This window comes from Mirounga leonina, unplaced genomic scaffold (assembly GCF_011800145.1).
Source record: "Mirounga leonina isolate KUSES-001 unplaced genomic scaffold, KU_Mleo_1.0 Mir_170, whole genome shotgun sequence".
Taxonomy (NCBI): domain Eukaryota; kingdom Metazoa; phylum Chordata; class Mammalia; order Carnivora; family Phocidae; genus Mirounga; species Mirounga leonina.
Window position 1 is genome coordinate 42,169,698 of NW_023270433.1, and position 23,458 is coordinate 42,193,155.

The following is a 23,458-nucleotide window of genomic DNA, read 5'->3' on the forward strand; positions in this document are numbered from 1 at the left end:
GCAACCAAATAAAACCCAGCTTATGCTAAAATGCAATGCTGGCTGGTTATCCAGAGATTAGTCGCCTGTCCAAGTGTATTTAAAGGGAAATTTGATCCAGGCGTTTGTTTGGATCCTAGGATAATTCTCATTCTTATGCTTGCCTTTTGCCTTCTCCCTCCCTCCTCCGCTCAAATGCCACACACTTCTGTAACACATTGTTTTAGATTTCAGCAGAGTTAATTTCTTAATAGAAAACGAAAGGCTATTGAGCCAAGACAGTGCTCATTGTGTTAAGAAGAAGCATGTGTGTGTTACCAAAACATGGGGCTTATCTAAAATAAATTCAGAGTTTCAAAAATTGGGACCCATCTGAAATCTGAAATCTCTTGAGAGAAGAGAGAGGTGTGTAAATTATCCCATAAATGACAGAGGAAAGTGTATCTTGAAACGAGGGAAGAAACTTGTGATTTCCTTAGATAAAAGTCAGGAAGGAGCTGCCAGGTGCTGTGAACAGTCATTACTGCAAGGCTTCTCTCGTTACTGTCCTGGTTTTTCCTCAGGAGTGTGAATCCAAAACTGCTCTGGAGTTTTGTTCTATTGACTGAATTTTTTTTTAAGATTTTTTTTTATAATGTATGTTGGGAGGGGGTGTTTTATGTTTGAGGCAATCAGTAGAATACCAGGGACCTCAATGAAAATTGTGAGGTCCATTGAATTTAGGAAAGACTGGTACTTTAATTAACTTTTTCTTATAACCAAGATGTATTGGTGTATGAACCTATGTGCAATTCTGTGTAAGTCGCATTCAGCTATTTGAACTCTTCAAATTGTCACTGGGTGGTAAATAATAAGGTGAATAGGGTATATCCAAACTGTATCACATTTGACACAGTTTAATAATTATGTGTAAACCTGGTCTGCCCCACTGATATATAGTCACTCTAGTAACGAGGCACGGATGTTATTTAATCAGTCATGGAGATGGGCTTGACATTTGAAAGACTTACAGAGAGCTAGTCCTTGACTGACTTCTCATTCTGCTTCTGAGAACCAATCGTGTGTTAATGGCTGGGTTTGGAGGAGCTAATGTCCTTCTGATAGTAAACTACCTGTCCAGGATATTCTGGTGTCTGCATTTCACCTGAGGTGATTTTTTTAAAGATAAAACAAAACTCATCTTCCATTAATAAAACTAGGCACAACTATGGAAGAACTGGAAAGGCTCAACAAAGAAATTGAATCTGTCAAGACTGAGGTTGAAGAAAAGCAAAAGAGGCTCTCCAAGTTTACTTTAACGCTTGAAGAAGTACCGCGAAGCCACATTGCCTCCTTGAGTGACACAAATTTGAGGCAAGATTTTCTTGAATATAATAGCCTTCTTCCAAAGGATAAGTGGAATGACCCATCAAAGAACAAAGTGAGTCAGCCTAGAAAGTATGTGCTGGACCACAAATGTCCAGCAACAGATCTTGAATATGATCCCTTGCTCAGTTATTCTGCAGGGCTGCTTGGCACATCGAAAGCCAGGCAGGATGAGACTGATACACAGCACGTCTGCCACTTGAAAAAATCTGTGGGGGAAAATCGCCACAAGTCCCAGGAGAGCCAAAGACCTTATGTTTCACCAATAAGAGTTACAATAAATCTTCAAGAATCTGATGAAGATGACCTTGTAATGGATGTACCTCCCGTCATGCCTATTTCTAAAAAGTCTAAACCTTTGAGAGGTTTCAAATATCAGAATATGGACAAAAGGTTACATATAATGTCCTCAGAGGAGAGAAATCTTCAAATTAGCGGCACAGAAGTGGAAAAACTAGAGAAAACCCAACTAACCACACAAATAGATGATGACGGTAACAAATTAGAACCACCAAAATGGCTCATGCAAGGTTCACTAGATATTAAAAGTGACTTAAACTTATATGGTGTTAAAAGCCACATTTCTAAGATGGGAAGCTTTGGTGGTGAGAAAAACTATGTCTGTGTTTCAGAAGAAAGCATACCTTGTGCACCTCTCAGTGACAAAGAAATACAGAACAGAATCTGTAGCGAGAGTTATCCACGGAGCAAAAAATACGTAAAAACAATTTATGATGCTCAAAATGAGGAAAGTGAATGTCGGTATTCAACCCAGCCCCAAATCTCTTACTCAGATGAGCGTGCAGAAGACAAAGTGCTGAGAAGACAAGACAAGAGTCAGGACTTCACTACTTTTGAAGACAGCAAATCAGTTGAATTTGATTTTGATAAGGGGCATACTGAAGAGGACACTCCCTCTGATTCAGATGACACCATGAAGGAATGTCTTCAGATTTTCACTGAGTTCACGGAAAGTAAAGCTTGTAGAGAGACTACTAAACAGGTCAGTTTTTTTTTTTTTTAATCCTTTTCCTAAATTTAAAGGAGTTTCCCTTAAATACATACTCTATTCTGAACTCTGTAGAAATATTAATTATATAACGTGTATATAATATATATTCTAATACTTGTGATTAGTAATATATTGGAATGACAAGGCAAAAACCTTGATAATTGGCTGGATAGAGTGTTTTATAGACTTGACAGATTCCAGAGGCCATGGTAGTACATACACCAACTTATAGTTGATTTCCCAACTTAGAGAAATCTTCTATAGTAGTGTATGCATGTCAAGTGATTCAAATTATTTTTTTTGGTGAATTATTTCTTAATAAGTTGCCCCGTATTTTGTAGCTTGAATTCCTGTGGCTCTTCAGGAAGAATACTAGAATTGCCTTTACTCTGCTGAAATTGGATAATTCTTATCTTTTCCCCACTAGGCTTCAGGAAAGCAAATGGAATTTGAGATGTTGTATTATCAAAACACTTCTGGACCAAAAAAGAGAATTGCACACATTGCCAAGTTTGATGTGAGTTATTTAGTTCTTCTCTCGTGGGGCACATTATTTTATAAAGTGCATGCCTTGTCATTTTGAGCTTTAAGTATGTTCCATTACTTACTGTCTTGTTATCCACCTGGGGGCACAAGTGGACACTCAGTAAGTTGATTCCTACTTGTAAGCATTTTCTGCATCCTTCATTTTCTCCCCATTATATAACATTTTCATTAAAAGCAGGTATGTTGTTAATGCATAGCTTTTTAACTATAAATTGCTATGGTTGATCCTCATTATTTCCAGATTCTGTATTTGCGAATTCACCTATTCATTGAAGTTAATTTGTAAGCTTAAAATCAAGACTTGTGTTTATGTGGTCTTTTGTCAGCCAGGATAATGGCAAAAAAAAAAAAAAAAAAAAAAAAATTGCCTCACATGCACATTCCCAGCTAAGGTTGAACAAGGCAATACCGCCTTCTTGTTTCAGCTCTCCTATTGTTAACATATGTCCTTTTCTCAATCTATTTAGTGCCATGTTCTTTGCATTTTTGCAGTGTTTGTTGGTGATTTTGCTGGTTAAAGTGGCCCCCAAGTATAGGGTTGTCTAGTGTTCCTGAGATCGAGAAGCCTGTGATGTGCCTCACAACAGCGATGAGTTAAATAAACTCTGTGTAGGCATGAGTTATAGTGCTGTTGACCAGGAGTTCAATGTTCATGAGTCAGCAATATATACTAAGTAAAGAGTCTTTAAACAGAAACACACATAAAACAAAGGTAGGTTATTGATTGGAATATGACAGGAGACTCTCTTGAACCTAACTCTGTGTTTGCCCTAGGAGCCATGGTTCAGTATTCCCCGATTTGTTGTTTGTGGGATTCTGTAGAACAGCAAGTGCTGTGAATAAGGGGAACGAACTGTAGATTTTCAAAGTCCTTTAAACCTCTTGTAACATTGTATGTGCTGAAGTTCTTTGACGTTCCATGTAAGGAAGTTAAGGACGCAGTGCTGTGAGAAGTATTCCTTTATCACTTTGGGGTTAAAAAGTGCCATTTAACAAACCCCATTTCTCGGCTCCATTCTCTGTAGTACTTGGACTTGGGACACACGGACAGCAGAATCTTCTGCATGGCGTAAATAGAGTTTATGCTTCCAAGTCCCAAATAAGAACCTGGATTCTGGTTCTTTGCAGAATAGTTAGATGTCCTTGGGCAAGTTATTTAATTTCTCTGAGCTTCATTTTCTTTATCTGTGAAATGGAGATATGGAGTATCTCTCCAAGAGTCAGATATATAGGTACCTACTTGAGTAGTTTCTCCTTCTCTTAGGAAAAAATTTCTGGAAGCTAATATTATTTTCACTTTTCCCCCTTAAAAATTTTTTCCCCACTTAAAATAAATTCTCAGAAATGGAAATAACAGGACAAAGGAAGATAGAATTTTAACATTTTAAAAGTATGTTGCCATATTGCCTTCCAGAAGAGTTGTAACAGGGTACAGTCCTATAGGGGTTTCAGGGTTTCCGTTCTACAAATCTTCACCAAAAATGGGTGTTAATTTTTTTTAAAAAACCTGTCAGTCTGGATGACATTTTATTTCCTTGTTTTGTATGACATTTCTTTTGTTACTAATCAAGCTGAACATCCTTTCTGGCGTTGCTTTCTCTCATACTGAATGTTGCCGTAGAAAAGTCTGAGGCTAGCCTGCTATTTCTCCCTTTATGCATCAGCTGATACTTTTGCCTGGTGACCTAAAGAACTCCTTCCTTAAATTCCAGTAACTTTGGTAGGATAGGTCTTCCTCTTAGCTGTTTTATTCACATTTTTACCTGCATACAAAATTAAGTGTCATTTTCATAGGAGAATTAATGTGTTCTCCTATTTCAAGAAAATTTTCTTGTATTATATGCTTAAAAGGTTCAATTTTCTTCTCAGTTTATTTCTGGGAATACTCCATTTATGTGTGTGTTGTATTACATGGGGTATTATAAATGTAGTCTGTTTCAAAAGCCTCTGTGCAGAAAGGGAAAGTGAAATGATGAGTCTTCTCAAATTTTAAAATCATTTCTCTGCATTTTCTGTTGATGCTTTCTAGGTTCCAACCAGTAAAGAGATCATTAGCCCATTGAGGGAGGCCATTCCCCCACTAATTAGTCACCCTGCAATCCTTCGGGCCCAACAACAGGCAGTGCAGATAATGGCTGACATAAAGAGTGGGCAGGCTTTTCTTGCTGCCCCTTCAGAACAAAAGAAAATATTTGCGTGTCCGATCTCTCAGACCCATAGAAAAGCCTCAGAAGGTATGAGAAAAATCAGTTAAGAAATGGAATTTTACCTTATTTTAAAAAACCTTTCCTATGAAGTCCACATATTACCAATTATAGTTGAGTCACTGACATGGAACTTTATGTGAAATAATATGATTAGCATGATAATTAAATCATTTATGCTATTTATCCCTGAATGCTAAGCCATAGAGGTAATATTTTGCAAGCCTGTCTACATGGAATGAATAGCTTTATAAATTGTCTAAATTTGTTCTAGATTCTATTGGGATTATCTATTGGGATTTTTTTGTGTTTACATTTTGTTTCAAGAAGAGAATAGAGTCTGTAAAGGAAGTATTATGAAACCTTGAATTGATCATTAAAATAAACTCTAATCATCTGAGGCTAAGGCCATTAAAACTTACCTTTTTTTTTCCCCTTGTTCATTAAAACTTCTTAGAAAATTCATCAAACAGCCTTCATCTGGATGTGGTTCTATCAAGGGAAAAGCCAACTGCAAAGCCAAGCAGATCACACATTCCTATGAAAAGTATTGCTTCTTTTCCTATAAAGGTATTATAAACTAAGTCTGAAGACCAGAATTTTATTTCTAATAACCAGCTTTTCTGTATATACATAGAGCCCCTAGGAGAGAGCTTCTATTATTTTTTTCTGGAGATCCCTTCTTCAGATAAATGCCAGACCCCAGAGAGAAGTTTCAGCTTCCTGATTATTGTTCGATACAGTTATTTTCATTTTATGATGGGATTTGTGTCTGCGTGTCACATTCAGCTATTTTGTTGATCCTATTCTTAGAAATATTGGGCATATTTTTAGACGTAAAACCTCTGTGGCTTTGATGAATTTAAGACTCCTACAGCTTTGGGGCGCCTGGGTGGCTCAGTTGGTTAAGCGACTGCCTTCGGCTAGGGTCGTGATCCCGGAGTCCCGGGATCGAGTCCCGCATCGGGCTCCCTGCTCAGCAGGGAGTCTGCTTCTCCCTCTCCCACTCCCCCCTCTTGTGCTCTTTCTCTCTCTCACTCTCTCTCTCAAATAAATAAATAAAAAAAATCTAAAAAAAAAAAAAAAAAGACTCCTACAGCTTTTTCAAAGGAAAGTTTCACATTGGAATATACCTTTCAAGAAACATCCAGTGAGAGGTGTCCAGGTGTATGTATATGAAGGGGTGGGGAAGGCAGGCAGACCTTCAGTAAATAAGGCTATCAGTGATACGGTAGTATAACCTTCCCTCTTTAGTTATTTTTCTCCTATTTGTGGAAATTACTTTTTTTTTTCCCGTTTACTAAGTATTCTTCAGCAGAAAACTACCTGTTAATTTTAAGGCTTTCCCCCCCCAAAGAAACATCAACAACTCCAGAGAAGCGTAACATTGGCTTCCCCCTGCCCAAAGTGAGGCAGATTAACTGATTTTAGAGCTCTCAGCGTCTTTATAAGTTCCTCAAAAGGCATGCTAAAATTTTTGATAGCTCGCATCATGTTAATATTGAGTAGGCACAAATCCTTCATAAATTTTATTTAAGTCTGAGCATTTTTCTTTGTGAAATGGTAACTGACATTGGGACCTGTATTGGTTTTAAGAATGGGTAAGTGACAAACTTTCCTATTTGCTGAGCGGAGGACCACATCAGAGCTCGAAGATTCCAGGTGTGGGAAGTTGAGAGAGGAGCTGAGTGCTCAGGTCAGCTACAGTGGGGTACACACAGGGTGCAGCCCTCACTCCGCAGTCTCATGGCACACTTTTGTGAGTGCAGGCCATTTTATGCCTTGTATCATTCTATTTTTAATGAATTTAAAACTTGAAATTATTTTTTAATTTAACTGCTATAGAACTTACCTGAGAGAGTTTTACTTCTTTCATACATATAGTAGGAATGTTAAACAGAAATACATGTTTTTCTTTTCTCCCACCAACAATTCTGTGTTTAACAAGATGCCGAAATACAAGGTGGCTCATCGGAAGTGGGCTTTGGTCATGCCAGAATCCTCTTCCAAAGTCCCTGAGGAAGTAAGACAACGCTATGTCAACCTCTTTGTTGAGAAGTATCTGAGAGTTTATAAAACAGAGGATGAGGCTCTTAACAAGGTCAGTACTGAATAGTAAAGTATATCTGAAGATACACATACTTTGTGACTATTACATTGAATAAAAAAACTCATGGGGCACAATTAGCAAACAACTTCATTAATTTTCTTTTCACTTCTTTTTCAAAACCAGGCTGTGGGACCAGTTTCTGGAGGACTTTTCTGGTCTTCTTAAGTTGTAAAGAGTATCCTGGTGACTCTAGTGATAAAAACTGGCCTAGTCCCATACTTTTCTTATCAAGGCCAATAGTATATTAATCTGAGTAGTGTCTCCCCTCCTTTATATAGGGCATATACTGTTGAGTGAACCACAGTCCCCACTACTCCCTATTATATACATCTATTTACTCCTATTTATGGGCCAGGCCTGGTCTCTTGGAGGCACTTGTGTTTGCAAATCCTACTCAAAACCTTTTTTCCAAAATGAAACCTTTCAAATCAGTAGCAAGAACTATAGTTTTTGTCCCTGTGTGCATCTTCAAAAACCAGTGTGGACTGTGTGAGTAATAAGGAGTCCGGGAACTATGGCTCACTACACAGAATGAGTGCAGTCTAAAGGGGAGAGACACTACTTAGCTCCATCTGATTATTGCCATTTGGCAATTCAAGCCCAATATTTATGGAATTCTAATCTTTCAAGCACTGTTCTGTTAAAATCTTTTTTTAATACTGTTAGACAAACACATGTCTGAGCACTAGAATTGGACTTGGTGCCATCAGGCCTCTGATTGAGGCTAATTCCCATAGCTCTGGGAGGTTGTATTTTAAATTTTTTTTAAGATTTTATTTATTTGAGAGAGAGAGAGCAAGCGAGCATGAACGGGGGGAGGGAGAGGAGCAGAGGCAGAGGGAGAAACAGACTCCCCCCTGAGCAGGGAGCCTGACGCAGGGCTCAATACAATGACCGTGAGATCACGACTTGACCAAAGGCAGTTGCCTAACCGACTGAGCCACCCAGGTGCCCCAGCTCTAGGAGGTTATAAAATGGACCATGAGTGAATGCAACAAGAGGCCGATTTCACATCACTTAGGAGGAAGACCTTTATAACTGATAGGCTGCCCATAAAATTGCCGCTTCACAAAGCAGGGAGCGTCCGGGTGCTAGAAACATTTGGGATGTAAGTGAAGTTGTCATCTTAATAGGCTCTTAACCATCTGAGCCACCCAGGCGCCCTTAACAGGCTCTTGTATTAAGAGTGAGGAAGAACTCGAGAATTCTTTTTATTAACAGCCCTATTGAGATATAATTCACATACCCTATTAATTCACCCCATTAATGTGCACATTCCAGTGACTTTTAGTATACTTGTCAAGTCAGGCGCTTGTACAACCACTACAACCAATTTTAAAACATTTCCATCACCCCGGAAAGATCCCCTGTGCCATTTAACTGTCCCTCCCCCAGCCCTCCATATCTCCTAGCTCTAGGCAGCCACTCATGTACTTTGTCTATAATTTGCTATTCTGGACATTTCTAGAAAAAGGAGTCATATAATATGGGATTCTGTTGTGACCAGCTTAATGTTTTCACTTAGCATATTGTTTTCAAGGGTCATCTGTTTTGTAGCATGTTATCATTACTTAATTTCTTCTTGCTGAATAATACTGTTTTATGTATATACCTATCCATCCGTCAGTAGATGGACATTTGGGTTATTTCCACTTATTGGCTATTAATAATGAACATTGGTGCATAAATGGACATTATAAGATTTTGCATGGACAAATAACTACATTTCTCTTGATATATCTAAGAGTGGAATTATTGGGTCATATGTCAGTTCCATATTTAACTTCTTGAGGCACTGCCAAGGTATTTTCTAGAGTGCTGCTCTGTTGTATATGCCCGTCAGCAACGTGAAGGATTCCAGTTTCTCCGCATCCTCACCAGCGCTTGTTATTATCTGTCTTTTTGTGTAGCCTGATTTTAGTGGGCATGAAGTGGTATCTGATTGTGATTTTGATTTGCATTTCCCTAATGACTAATGATGTTGAACATATTTTCATGTGCTTATTGGCCATTTAGATACCTTCTTGGATATGTCTGTTGAAATCCTTTGCACATATTTTGACTTATTTGTCTTTTTATTATTGAGTTTTTAGAGATCTTTATATATTCTGGATACAAGTCTCTTAGATACACTGTTTGGAAATATTTTTTCTTTGTGTTATGTTCTCAATTTTTAATGGTATTATTTGCAGTACAAAAAGTTTTTCATATTGATGTATTCCAATTCATTTGTTTTTCTTTGTTGCTTGTGCTTTTGGCATCCTATCTAAGAAGCCAAGATCACAAAGATTTATTCCTATTTTGTTTTTTTCTCAGAGTTTTACAGTTTTAGTTATTACATTTAGGTATATGATCCATTTTTAGATGATTTTTGCGATGGATATTCAGTTATCATAGCACATAGTTGAAAAGACTATTCTTCCCCCTTTATCTTCTTGTCATCTTTGTCAAAAACCAGTTGATCATAAATATTAAATATAAATGGCCATAAATTCTAGACTCAGATTCTATTCCATTGGTCTTATTTCTACCCTGTGCCAGTCAGTACCACACAATCTTCATTACTGTAGTTTTGTAGTAAGTATTGAAGTTGGAACCGTGACTCCTCCAAATTTGTTAAATTTTTCAAACTGTTTTGGTCCCTGAAATTTACATATAACTTTTATGTTCAGCTTATATTTTCTATAAAAATACTGAGTTACAATTTTGATTGCCTTGAATCTGCACATCAGTTTGTGAAGGATTGTCATTTACCAATATTAAGTCTTGTGAACCATGAACATGGAATGTCTTCCCATTTATTTAGATCTTTTAATTCCTTTCAGCAGTGTTTTATAGTTTTCAGAGTACAAGTCTTAAACTTTTTTCATTAAATTTATTCTTAGGTATTACAGTCTTTTTAGTACTATTGTAAGTGGAATTATTTTTATAATTTTATTTTCAGATTGTTCATAGCTGGCATATAAAAATACAATTGATAATTTTTATCTTGTATCTTGAAAGTTTGCAGTACCTGTTTATCCTAATATTTTTTAGTGAATTCTTTGGGATTTTCTTTATACAAGATCATGTCATCTGCAAATAGAGATAGTCGTCTTCCTTTCCTATCTGGATACATTTTATTTCATTTTCTTACCTAATTTCCCTAGCACAGATTTCCAGTAGAATATTGAGTAGAGGTGGTAAGAGGGGGGCATCCTTGTCTTGTTCCTTTCCTTAAAGGGAAAACTTTCACTCTTTGTCCATTAAGTACAGTGGTAACTGTGGGATGTTTTATTTTTACATGTCCTTTGTCAGGTTGAGAAAGTTCCCTTCTTTTCCTAGGTTAAGTGTCTTATCATGTTGGATTTTCTTAAATACATTTTTCTTATCTCTTGAGATGTCATATAGTTTTTGTCCTGTATTCAGTTAATGTAGTATATTACATTGTTGTGGGTTGGTTTTTTGGTTTTGGTTTTGGGGGTGTGTGTGTGTGTGTGTTTTATTTTTGTTTTTATCTTAAACTAATGCATTTCTTGAATAAACCCCCTTGGTCATGGTGTATAATCCTTTTTTATGTTGCTGGATTCAGTGTGCTAGAATTTTATTGAGGATTTTCGTGTCAATATTAATCAGATCTAACAGACACCAGTCTGTAATTTTCTTTTTAAAATATTACTGTTGTTTTTATTGTGATAAAATATGCATGACATAAAATTTCCCATTTTAACCATTTTAGGTGCACAATTCAGTGGTGTTAGGTACATTCACAATGTTGTTTGACCATCATCACTATTTCCAGAGTTTTTTCTTTATCCCAAACATAAACTCTGTATCTATTAAAGAATAACTTGTCATTCTCTGCCCCCAGGTCCAGGTAACCTCTGTTTTACTTTCTGTCTCTGTGAATTTGCTTACTCCAGGTACCTCATCTAAGTGGACTCATGCAATATTTGTCCATTTGTGTCTGGCTTTGTTGACTTAGTATAATGTTTTCAAAGTTGATTCATGTTGTAGCACCTATCAGAATTTCATTCTTTTTGAAAGCTGAATAATATTTTATTACATGTGATACCACATTTTCTTTATTCCTCTGTTGATGGACATTATAGTTTTCTTTGTGGTAACTTTCTTTTTTTGGGTCTCAGGGTTATAATGACCTCATAGAATGAGATGGAAAGTGTTCCCGCTTTTATTTTTTGGAAGATTTTATGAATGGTTGCTATTAATTCCTTCTTAAAAAAATTCTTCTTTAAATATTTGGGAGAATTCATCAGTGAGGTCTGGGCTTGTAGGAATTTCTTTTTAATAATTCATCTCTTGGTGTATACTTGAGTTAATTTCAGGAGGTTTTATTTTTCTAGAATTTCCCATTTCATCTAAATTTTCTCATATGTTGGTATGTAGTTGTTTATAGTATTATAATTCTTTTTATTTTTGTAAGTTCTGTACTGATGCCTCCTCTCTCATCATTGATTTTAGTAATCTGAGTTTTCTTTCTTTTTTTTCTTGGTCAGCCTACCAAAAGTTTTGTCAATTTTGTTGATCTTTTCAAAGCACCAACTTTTGGCTTTGTTAGTTCTCTCTCTTTTAGGAAATTCTTTATTTCATTTATTTCCACTCTTTATTATTTCCTTCCTACTACTTTCTTTGGGTTTGGTGTGCTATTAAAATTATAGTTGTTGTTTTTTTTATTTTTTTATTGTTATGTTAATCCCCATACATTACATCATTAGTTTTAGATGTAGTGTTCCATGATTCATTGTTTGTGCATAACACCCAGTGCTCCATGCAGAATGTGCCCTCCTCAATACCCATCACCAGGCTAACCCATCCTCCCACCGCTCTCCCCTCTAGAATCCTCAGTTTTTTTTTTCAGAGTCCATCGTCTCTCATGGTTCGTCTACCCCTCCGATTTCCCCCCTTCATTCTTCCCTTCCTGCTATCTTCTTTTTTTTTTTCCTTAACAAATATTGCATTATTTGTTTCAGAGGTACAGATCTGAGATTCAACAGTCTTGCACAATTCACAGCGCTTACCAGAGCACATACCCTCCCCGGTGTCTATCACCCACTCACCCCATCCATCCGACCCCACCCCCTACTCCAGCAACCCTCAGTTTGTTTCCTGAGATTAAGAACTCCTCATATCAGTGAGGTCATATGATACATGTCTTTCTCTGTTTGACTTATTTCGCTCAGCATAATACCCTCCAGTTCTATCCACGTCATTACGAATGGCAAGATCTCATTCCTTTTGATGGCTGCATAATATTCCATTGTATATATATACCACCTCTTCTTTATCCATTCATCTGTTGATGGACATCTTGGCTCTTTCCACAGTTTGGCTATTGTGGACATTGCTGCTATAAACATCGGGGTGCATGTACCCTTTTGGATCCCTACTTTTGTATCTTTGGGGTAAATACCCAGTAGTGCAATTGCTGGATCATATGGTAGCTCTATTTTCAACTTTTTGAGGAACCTCCATACTGTTTTCCAAGTGGCTGCACCAGCTTACATTCCCACCAACAGTGTAGGAGGGTTCCCCTTTCTCTGCATCCCCGCCAACATCTGTCATTTCCTGACTTGTTAATTTTAGCCATTCTGACTGGTGTGAGGTGGTATCTCATTGAGGTTTTGATTTGGATTTCCCTGATGCTGAGCTATGTTGAGCACTTTTTCATGTGTCTGTTGGCCATTTGGATGTCTTCTTTGGAAAAATGTCTGTTCATGTCTTCTGCCCATTTGTTGATTGGATTCTTTGTTCTTTGGGTGTTGAGTTTGATGAGTTCTTTATAGATTTTGGATACTAGCCCTTTATCTGATATGTCATTTGCAAATATCTTCTCCCATTCTGTCAGTTGTCTTTTAGTTTTGTTGACTGTTTCCTTTGCTTTGCAAAAGCTTTTTGTCTTGATCAAGTCCCAATAGTTCATTCTTGCCCTTGCTTCCCTTGCCTTTGGTGATGTTTCTAGGAAGAAGTTGCTGTAGCTGAGGTCAAAGAGGTTGCTGCCTCTGTTCTCCTTTAGGATTTGGATGGACTCCTGTCTCACATCGAGGTCTTTCAACCATTTGGAGTCTATTTTTGTGTGTGGTGTAAGGAAATGGTCCAGTTTCATTCTTCTGCATGTGGCTGTCCAATTTTCCCAACACCATTTGTTGAAGAGACTGTCTTTTTGCCATTGGACATTCTTTTCTGCTTTGTCGAGGATTATTTGACCATAGAGTTGAGGGTCCATTTCTGGGCTCTCTATTCTGTTCCATTGATCTATGTGTCTGTTTTTGTGCCAGTACCATACTGTCTTGATGATGACAGCTGTGTAATAGAGCTGGAAGTCCGGAATTGTGATGCCGCCAGCTTTGCTGTTCTTTTTCATCATTCCTCTGGCTATGCGGGGTCTTTTCTGGTTCCATACAAATTTTAGGATTCTTTGTTCCATTTCCTTGAAAAAAGTGGATGGTATTTTGATGGGGATTGCATTGAATGTGTAGATCGCTCTAGGTAGCATTGACGTCTTCACAATATTAGTTCTTCCAATCCATGAGCATGGAACGTTTTTCCATTTCTTTGTGTCTTCCTCAATTTCTTTCATGAGTATTTTATAGTTTTCTGAGTACAGATCCTTTGCCTCTTTGGTTACATTTATTCCTAGGTATCTTATGGTTTTGGGTGCAATTGTAAATGGGATTGATTCCTTAATTTCTCTTTCTTCTGTCTTGTTGTTGGTGTATAGGAATGCCACTGACTTCTGTGCATTGATTTTATATCCTGCCACTTTACTGAATTCCTGTATGAATTCTAGCAGTTTTGGGGTGGAGTCTTTGGGGTTTTCTACATAAAGTATCATATCATCTGCAAAGAATGAGAGTTTGACTTCTTCTTTGCCGATTTGGATGCCTTTTATTTCTTTTTGTTTGACTGCTGTGGCTAGGACTTCCAATACTATGTTGAATAGCAGTGGTGATAGTGGATATCGCTGCCGCGTTCCTGACCTTAGGGGGAAAGCTCTCAGTTTTTCCCCATTGAGAATGATATTCGCTGTAGGTTTTTCATAGATGGCTTTTATGATATTGAGATATGTACCCTCTATGCCTATACTCTGAAGAGTGTTGATTGAGAAAGGATGCTGTACTTTGTCAAATGCTTTTTCTGCATCTATTGAGAGGATCATATGATTCTTGTTCTTTCTTTTGTTAATGTATTGTATCACGTTGATTGATTTGTGGATGTTGAACCAACCTTGCAGCCCAGGGATAAATCCCACTTGGTCGTGGTGAGTAATCCTTTTAATGTACTGTTGGATCCTATTGGCTAGTATTTTGGTGAGAATTTTTGCATCCATGTTCATCAGGGATATTGGTCTGTAATTCTCCTTTTTGATGGGGTCTTTGTCTTGTTTTGGGATCAAGGTACTGGTGGCCTCATAAAACGAGTTTGGAAGTTGTCCTTCCATTTCTTGTTTTTGGAACAGTTTCAGAAGAATAGGTATTAATTCTTCTTTAAATGTTTGGTAGAATTCCCCTGGGAAGCCATCTGGCCCTGAGCTTTTGTTTTTTGGGAGATTTTTGATGACTGCTTCAATTTCCTTAGTGGTTATAGGTCTGTTCAGGTTTTCTATTTCTTCCCAGTTCAGTTTTGGTACTTGATACATCTCTAGGAATGCATCCATCTCTTCCAGGTTATCTAATTTGCTGGCATAGAGTTGCTCATAATATGTTCTTATAATTGTTTGTATTTCTTTGGTGTTGGTTGTGATCTCTCCTCTTTCATTCATGATTTTGTTGATTTGGGTCCTTTCTCTTTTCTTTTTGATAAGTCTGGCCAGGGGTTTATCAATCTTGTTAATTCTTTCAAAGAACCAGCTCCTAGGTTCGTTGATCTGTTCTACTGTTCTTTTAGTTTCTATTTCATTGATTTCTGCTCTGATCTTTATTATTTCTCTCCTCCTGCTGGGTTTAGGCTTTATTTGCTGTTTTTTTCTCCAGCTCCTTTAGGTGTAGGGTTAGGTTGTGTACTTGAGACCTTTCTTGTTTCTTGAGAAAGGCTTGTATTGCTATATACTTTCCTCTTAGGACTGCCTTTGCTGCATCCCAAAGATTTTGAATAGTTGTGTTTTCATTTTCATTGGTTTCCATGAATTTTTTTAATTCTTCTTTAATTTTCTGGTTGACCCATTCATTCTTCAGTAGGATGCTCTTTAGCCTCCATGTATTTGAGTTCTTTCCGACTTTCCTCTTGCAATTGAGTTCTAGTTTCAAAGCATTGTGGTCTGAAAATAGGCGAGGAATGATCCCAGTCTTTTGGTACCGGTTGAGACCTGATTTATGACCTAGGATGTGATCTATTCTGGAGAATGTTCCATGGGCACTAGAGAAGAATGTGTATTCTGTTGCTTTGGGATGGAATGTTCTGAATATGTCTGTGAAGTCCATTTGGTCCAGTGTGTCATTTGAAGTCTTTATTTCCTTGTTGATCTTTTGCTTAGACGATCTGTCCATTTCAGTGAGGGGGGTGTTAAGGTCCCCCACTATTATTGTATTGTTGTCAATGTGTTTCTTTGCTTTGGTTATTAATTGCCTTATATAATTGGCTGCTCCCATGTTAGGGGCATAGATATTTACAGTTGTTAGATCTTCTTGTTGGATAGACCCTTTAAGTAGGATATAGTGTCCTTCCTCATCTCTTATTACAGTCTTTGGTTTAAAATCTAATTTGTCTGATAGAAGAATTGCCAGCCCAGCTTTCTTTTGGTGTCCATTAGCATGGTAAATGGTTTTCCACCTCCTCACTTTCAATCTGGGGGTGTCTTTGGGTCTAAAATGAGTCTCTTGCAGACAGCATATCGATGGGTCTTGTTTTTTAATCCAATCCGATAGCCTCTGTCTTTTGATTGGGGCATTTAGCCCATTTACGTTCAGGGTAACTATTGAAAGATAGGAATTTAGTGCCATTGTATTGTCTGTAAGGTGACTGTTACTGTATATTGTCTGTGTTCCTTTCTGGTCTATGTTGCTTTTAGGCTCTCTCTTTGCTTAGAGCACCCCTCTCAAGATATCTTGTAGGGCTGGTTTCGTGTTTGCAAATTCCTTTAGTTTTTGTTTGTCCTGGAAGCTTTTTCTCTCTCCTTCAATTTTCAGTGACAGCCTAGCTGGATATAGTATTCTTGGCTGCATATTTTTCTCATTTAGTGCTCTGAATATATCCTGCCAGTCCTTTCTGGCCTACCACGTCTCTGTGGATAGGTCTGTTGCCAATCTAATGCTTCTACCATTGTAGGTTACATATCTCTTCTCCCGAGCTGCTTTCAGGATTTTCTCTGAGACTCGTAAGTTTTACTATTAGATGTCGGGGTGTTGACCTATTTTTATTGATTTTGAGAGGGGTTCTCTGTGCTTCCTGGATTTTGATGCCTGTTTCCTTCCCCAAATTAGGGAAGTTCTCTGCTATAATTTGCTTCATTATACCTTCTGCCCCTCTCTCTCTTTCTTCTTCTACTGGGATCCCAATTATTCTAATGTTGTTTCGTCTTATGGTATCGTTTATCTCTCAAATTCTGCCCCCGTGATCCAGTAGTTGTTTATCTCTCTTTTTCTCAGCTTCTTTACCTTCCATCATTTGGTCTTCTATATCACTGATTCTCTCTTCTGCCTCATTTATCCGAGCAGTTAGCGCCCCCATATTTGATTGCACCTCATTAATAGCCTTTTTGATTTCGACTTGGTTAGATTTTAGTTCTTTTACTTCTCCAGAAAGGGTTTCTCTAATAACTTCCATGCTTTTTTCAAGCCCAGCTAGTATCTTTAAAGTGATGATTCTGAACTCTAGATCCGACATCGTACTAATGTCCGTATTGAGTAGGTCCCTGGCAGTTGGTACTACCTCTTGTTCTTTTTGTTGAGGTGATTTTTTTCCGTCTTGTCATTTTGTCCAGAGGAAAATAGATTAATGAGAGAACGAAATGCTAACAGGGTAACAACGTTCCCAGAAAATATACTCTAAACAAATCAGAAAAGACCTGAAGCAGTGGGAAAAGAAAGGGAAAGAGAGAAAAAAGAAAAAGGGAAAAAGAAAAATTAAAAAAAAAAAAAAGACAGTTAAAAAAAAAAAAGTTTGGAAGACTACAGAATCATGGTAAAAAAGCCATGGATTTTATGTGCAGTATTCCCCTAGCACTGGAGTTCTGACGTTCTCATTGATCGGTAAACTTGGTCTTGGCTGGCTGTTCTTGCTGATCTTCTGGGGGAGGGTCCTGTTGCCATGGTTCCCAAATGTCTTTGCCATCAGCAGAACTGCCCCGCGCTTGCTGGTCGGGCTAAGTAATCTGCTCGGGTTTGCTCTCGGGAGCTTTTGTTCCCTGCAAGCTTTCCGTACAGCTTTGGAGGCCGAGAGTGAAAATGGTGGCCTCCCAATCTCTGCCTTGGAGGAGCCGAGAACTCAGGGCCCCGCTCCTCAGTGAGCCCCCAGAGAAAAGCCGTCAGTCACTCCCGTCTCTCCGGTCTCCGGCTGCACTCTGTGTTCACCTGGCCTGTGACCGCGCATTTCTATCTCTGGCACCCGACCCCGTGTGGAGTCTCCAAACCTAGCAGATCCCTGCAGTGCGCTCCTGCGCCTCTCCTCCTGAGGGGGAGGAAGGTGAGTCTCCCTGGATATGCCGCTTGTTGGGTCCCTGCTGGAGGAGCAGTGGCCCGACTGTACCATGGATCATGGTTTATGGCAACCCCGAGCTGAGAGCCCGCACCTCGGCTCCATCTCTGCAGCCGGCTTTCCCGCTCCGATACCTGGGAGCTCTGTCACACTCAGGCACCCCCGTTCTTTCTGTGACCCTGAGGGTCCTGAGACCACACTGTCCCGCGAGGGTTCCACCCCCCACTTAGCCACTGGAGTGATGTCCCTCAGTGGAGCCGACTTCTAAAAGTTCCGATTTTGTGCTCTGCGGCTCTATCACTTGCCAGAAGCGGCCGACGGAGACCCCTCCCCCGCCGTCTATCCTCCCGAATATCACCTCAGATTCACTTCTCCGCACGTCCTACCTTCCAGAAAGTGGTCGCTTTTCTGTTCAGAGAGTTGTTGCTATTCTTTTCTTTGTTCTCCTGTTGAGTTTGTAGGTGTTCAGTATGGTTTGATCCCTATCCAGCTGAATTCCTGAGACCAGACAAAATCCAGGTCTCCTACTCCTCTGCCATCTTGCTCCACCCCTGAAATTATAGTTTAAGATGCAAGGCAAAGTTATTTATTTGAGATCTTTTAAGTAAAGCCATTTGCAATAGTAATTATTCTCTAATCACTACTTTAGCTGTATCCCAAAAGGTTTGGTATGTTGTGTTTCCATTTATATGCATCTCAATTTTTTTTTTTTTAAAGATTTTATTTATTTGAGAGAGAGAATGAGAGAGAGAGCACATGAGAGGGGGGAGGATCAGAGGGAGAAGCAGACCCCCCGCTAAGCAAGGAGCCCGATATGGGACTCGATCCTGGGACTCCAGGATCATGACCCGAGCCGAAGGCAGTCGCCCAACCAACTGAGCCACCCCCCAGGCGCCCGCGTCTCAATTTTTAACTCTCCTTTGTGATTTCTTCTTTGCCCTGTCATTTAATTTAATTACCATATTTTTTTTTGAATTTCCCAAATTTCCTATTGTTGGCTTGTAATATAATACCATTGTGGTCAGAGAACATACTTTGTGTGATTTAAATCCTTTTAAATTTATTGAGGATTTTTTTATGGCCTAACACAAGGTCTGCTCTGGAAAATGTTCCATGTGTGCTTGAGAAGAATATATATTCTGTTGTTGCATGGAGTGTTCTATAGATATCCACTAGGGATAGTTGATTCATAGTGTTGTTGAAATATCTATTTTCTTCACCATCTGACTTGTTTCCATTATTGAAATAGAGTATTGAAGTCTCTCTCTTTTTTTTTTTCCTTGACACTGGCTCAAAGAGAACTTTTTATTTTATGTACAGATAATTCAACAGTGTGCACTTAACCCAGTTTGGTGGCCAGTTCTTTAGCCTTTGCCTTTTCCATTGTGAGCCACCAACTTTGGACCCACAGTGTTGCCTCCCCAGAGCGGTAGATCTCATCATATTTGTCACTGTAATTGGTTCTGATGCCTTCCACCAGCTTAGCCAGAGCTCCTTTGTCCTCCAAGTTAACCTATGTGAAGGCGACAATGGTACAGGTCTTCCTGTGGACCAGATGCCCCAGCCTGGCCTTCTCCTTGTTAGTGCAGTAGAGAATCCCCATCTTACAACATAGGACAGTCAGGGAGACACCCAGCTCAACTGGACCCACATCATGTGGGATCACTATGAGCTGATCCTTCTTGTTTTCCACCAACTTGGTGACAGTATTAACTCCAGCTGGAAGGATAGGAGGCCTCTTAGTGGGAACATCCCCTTTGGTGGAAGCATTCTTCTCAGCCTGGGCCAACAATTTCTGCTTCTTCTCTTGCTTTGTCTCTGGTCTGTGGGCCAGCTTAAGCAGTTGAGTAGCTGTTTGGTGGTCCAAGGCCTGGGTGAACAGATTAATTGCAGGAGACACTTTTAAACATTTATACAGAGTAGCCCTTTGCCACTGCAGCTGAATGTAGTGGGGCCACTTGACAAGTGGGTGAGGTCCCTTTTGGGCTGGATCTCCTGTCTGATGCCAGAATTCTTGGGACTTTTTTCAAACAGGCACTGACCACCTTCTTGGCGTCCTGCTTCTTCACAGTAGCAGGGGCCAGGGCCACCTTCTTCCCTTTTGGCATCTTGGACGCCTGGAGGAGAGAGAAACTTGAGATCTCCATTCTTAATGTTGAATTGTTATTTCTTACTTGAGTTCTGTCAGCTTTTGCTTTCTGTATTTGGTGCTCTGTTATTACAGGCATATTTGTTTATGATTATTATGTCTCCCTGATAGAATGTCTCTCTTATTATGTCTTTGTCTCTAGTAACAACTTTTGTTTAAAAATCTATTTTGTCTCAAAAAGAATAAGATACCTGGAAATAAACCTAACTAAAGAGGTAAAAAATCTGTATGCTGAAAACTATAGAACACTTATAAAAAAAATTGAAGAGGACACAAAGAAATGGAAAAGCATTCCATGCTCATGGATTGGAAGAACAAACATTGTTAAAATGTCTATAGTACCCAAAGCAATCTACGCATATAATGCAATCCCTATCAAAATACCAACAGCATTTTTCACAGAGCTAGAACAAGCAATCCTAAAATGTGTATGGAACCAGAAAAAAAAACCCTGAATAGCCAAAGCAATTCTGAAAAAGAAAAACAAAACTGGAAGCACCATGATTCTGGATTTCAAGCTACATTACAAAGCTGTAGTGATCAAGACAGTATGGCACTGGCACAAAAACAGATACATAGATCAGTGGAACAGAATAGAGAACCCAGAAACGGGCCCATAACTGTATGGTTAACTAATCTTCAACAAAGCAGGAAAGAATATCCAATGGCAAAAAGATAGTCTCTTAAATAAGCGGTTTTGGGAAAACTGGACAGCAACATGCAGAAGAATGAAACTGGACCACTTTCTTATACCATACACAAAAGTAAACTCAAAATAAATGAAAGACCCAAATGTGAGACAGGAAACCATCAAAATCCTGGAGGAGAACACAGGCAGAAACTCTTTTGACCTTGGCTGTAGCAACTTTTTACTAGATATGTCTCCTCAGGCAAGGGAAACAAAAGCAAAAAATGAACTATTGGGACTTCATCGAGATAAAAAGGTTTTGCACAGCAAAGGAAAAAACCCACAAAACTAACAGAGCTCAGCCTACAGAATGGGCTGAGAAGATACTTGCAAATGACCTATCTGGTAAAGGGTTGGTATCCAAAATATATAAAGAACTTATCAAACTCAACACCCCAAAAAACAAGTAATCCAGTTAAGAAATGGGCTGAAGAAATGAATAGACACTTTCCAAAGAGACACCCAGATGGCCAACAGACACATGAAAAGATGTTCAACATCACTTATCAGGGAGATACAAATCAAAACCATGATGAGATACTACCTCACACCTGTCAGAATGGCTAAAATTAACACAAGAAACAACAGGTGTTGGTGAGGATGCAGAGACAGGGAAACCCTCTTGCACTGTTGTGGGAATGCAAACTGGTGCAGCCACTCTGGAGAGTAGTATGGAGGTTCCTCAAAAAGTTTAAGATAGAACTACCATACCATCCAGAAATTGAACTACTAGGTATTTACCCAAAGAATACAAAAACACAGATTCGAGGAGTACATGCACTCCGATGTTTATAGTAGTATTATCAACAATAACCAAACTATGGAGAGAGCCCAAAAGTCCATCAGCTGATGTATGGATAAAGAAGATGTGGGTATAGGGGCGCCTGGGTGGCTCAGTCATTAAACGTCTGCCTTCGGCTCAGGTCATGATCCCAGGGTCCTGGGATCAAGCCCCACATCGGGCTCCCTGCTCAGCAGGAGGCCTGCTTCTCCCTCTCCCACTCCCCCTGCTTGTGTTCCCTCTCTCTCTCTCTCTCTCTGTGTGTCTCTCTCTGTCAAATAAATAAATAAAATCTTCAAAAAAAAAGAAGATGTGGGTATATATATACAATGGGATATTACCCATCAAAAAAAAAAATGAAATCTTGCCATTTGCCATGATGTGAGTGGAGCTAGAATATATTATGCTAAGTAAAATAAGTCAGAGAAAGACAAATACCATATTATCTTACTCATGTGGAATTTAAGAAAAAAAACAGATGAACATATGGGAAGGGGGAAAAGAGAAAAAGGAGAGAGGGAAACAAACTATAAGACTCTTAATGATAGAGAACAAACTGAGGGTTGTTGGAGGGCAGTGGGTGGGGGATGGGCTAGATGGGTATTAAAGAGGGCACTTTTTGTGATGAGCACTGGGTGTTGTATGTAAGGGATGAATCACTGAATTCTACTCCAGAAACCAATATTGCCCTGTATGTTCACTAACTAAAATTTAAATTAAAAAAATTTTTTTAATCTACTTTGATATTAGTATAGCCACTCCAAATATCTTTTACTACTTACAAAGTACTTCTTTTTTCTTTTATTTTCAACCAGTTTGTTCTTTGAATCTAAAGAGTCTATCTTGGGGTGCCTGGATGGCTCAGTTGGTAAAGCATGCAACTCTTGATCTCAGGGTCATGAGTTCGAGCCCCATGTTGGGTGTAGAGATTACTTAAAAAAAAAATCTAAAGTGTTTATCTTATAGACAGTATTCAGTTAAGTATATTTTTCCCAATTCTTCCAGTCTCTGTCTTTTGATTAGAGTATTTAATAAATTTACATTTAATAACTAATGGCCAGCAAGAGGATTTACATAATCCATTTTGCTATTTGTTTTCTATATGTCTTGTGTCTTTTTATTTTCTCTATAATTATTGCTTTGTTTTGTGTTAAGTAGATATTTTCTAGTGTACCATTTAAATGTCCATGTCATTTCTTTGGCTATGTGTTTTTAGTTACTGTCTTAGTTTTTGCCCTGAGGATTACAGTTACCATCTTAATTTATAACAATCTAGTTCAGATTAAAACTACCTTCATTTCAATAATATATAAAAATTCCCAGTGTGTTTCCTACACCTTCTTTTATACCATTTTTGCCATACAGTTGACAACATTATATATTATAAGCTTATCAACACAATTTTATAATTACTGCTCTATTGTTAAAGTAGAAAAGGATTACAAACACATTTATTCTTTTATATTTTCCTATGGAGTTATATTTGCCAATATTCTTTACTTCTCATATAGATTCAAATAACCATCTAGTGTACCTGTTGTTGAGCCCTAACAGTGAATTGTTCATATCAATTTTTATACTTTTTAACTCCAGAACTTCTAATTTTTTTTATTTTTAAAATTTCTCTTTATTCCTGTTCTTTATGTGGTTAGACACCATTTTCTTTCATTCTTTAAACATGGTTTCCTTAATTTTTTAAACGTATTTACAAAGTCTGCCTATTACCTACTAAGTCCAAAATCTGGACTTCCTCAGTGACATTTTCTCTTGTCTCGTTTTTTTGTTTGTTTGTTTGTTTTTCCTATAAGGTATACTTTTTTGTTTCTTTACATGACTCATAATTTTTTTGTTGAAAACTGTATGGTTAAATAGTATATTGTGATAACCCTGGTGTCAGATATATTTTGTTGTTGCTAGATTTTTGTTGTTTTCCTTGTTGCTACCTACTTATTTAGTGACTTTACTGGACTAATTCTGTAGGTTCTGTATTCCTTT

General features: G+C 38.3%; 1 protein-coding gene and 1 long non-coding RNA gene across 2 annotated transcripts in view; one reads left to right on the forward strand and one right to left on the reverse strand.

The window, feature by feature from the left end:
* LOC118018048 (RNA exonuclease 1 homolog) overlaps nucleotides 1-23,458 on the forward strand; it is a 44,756-nt gene that overhangs the window by 1,387 nt on the left and 19,911 nt on the right. The window contains exons 2-6 of the mRNA XM_035016522.1: nucleotides 1,179-2,347; nucleotides 2,784-2,873; nucleotides 4,932-5,136; nucleotides 5,564-5,676; nucleotides 7,055-7,207. Of these exons, the coding sequence (XP_034872413.1) occupies nucleotides 1,187-2,347; nucleotides 2,784-2,873; nucleotides 4,932-5,136; nucleotides 5,564-5,676; nucleotides 7,055-7,207 (1,722 nt within the window). The 5' untranslated portion in view covers nucleotides 1,179-1,186. The remainder of the gene's footprint in view (nucleotides 1-1,178; nucleotides 2,348-2,783; nucleotides 2,874-4,931; nucleotides 5,137-5,563; nucleotides 5,677-7,054; nucleotides 7,208-23,458) is intronic.
* On the reverse strand, nucleotides 5,539-7,192 carry LOC118018053. Its single transcript, XR_004681309.1, has 2 exons — nucleotides 6,959-7,192; nucleotides 5,539-5,617 (listed from the first exon to the last, which is right to left on the reverse strand). It is a non-coding gene; the product is annotated as an uncharacterized LOC118018053 (long non-coding RNA).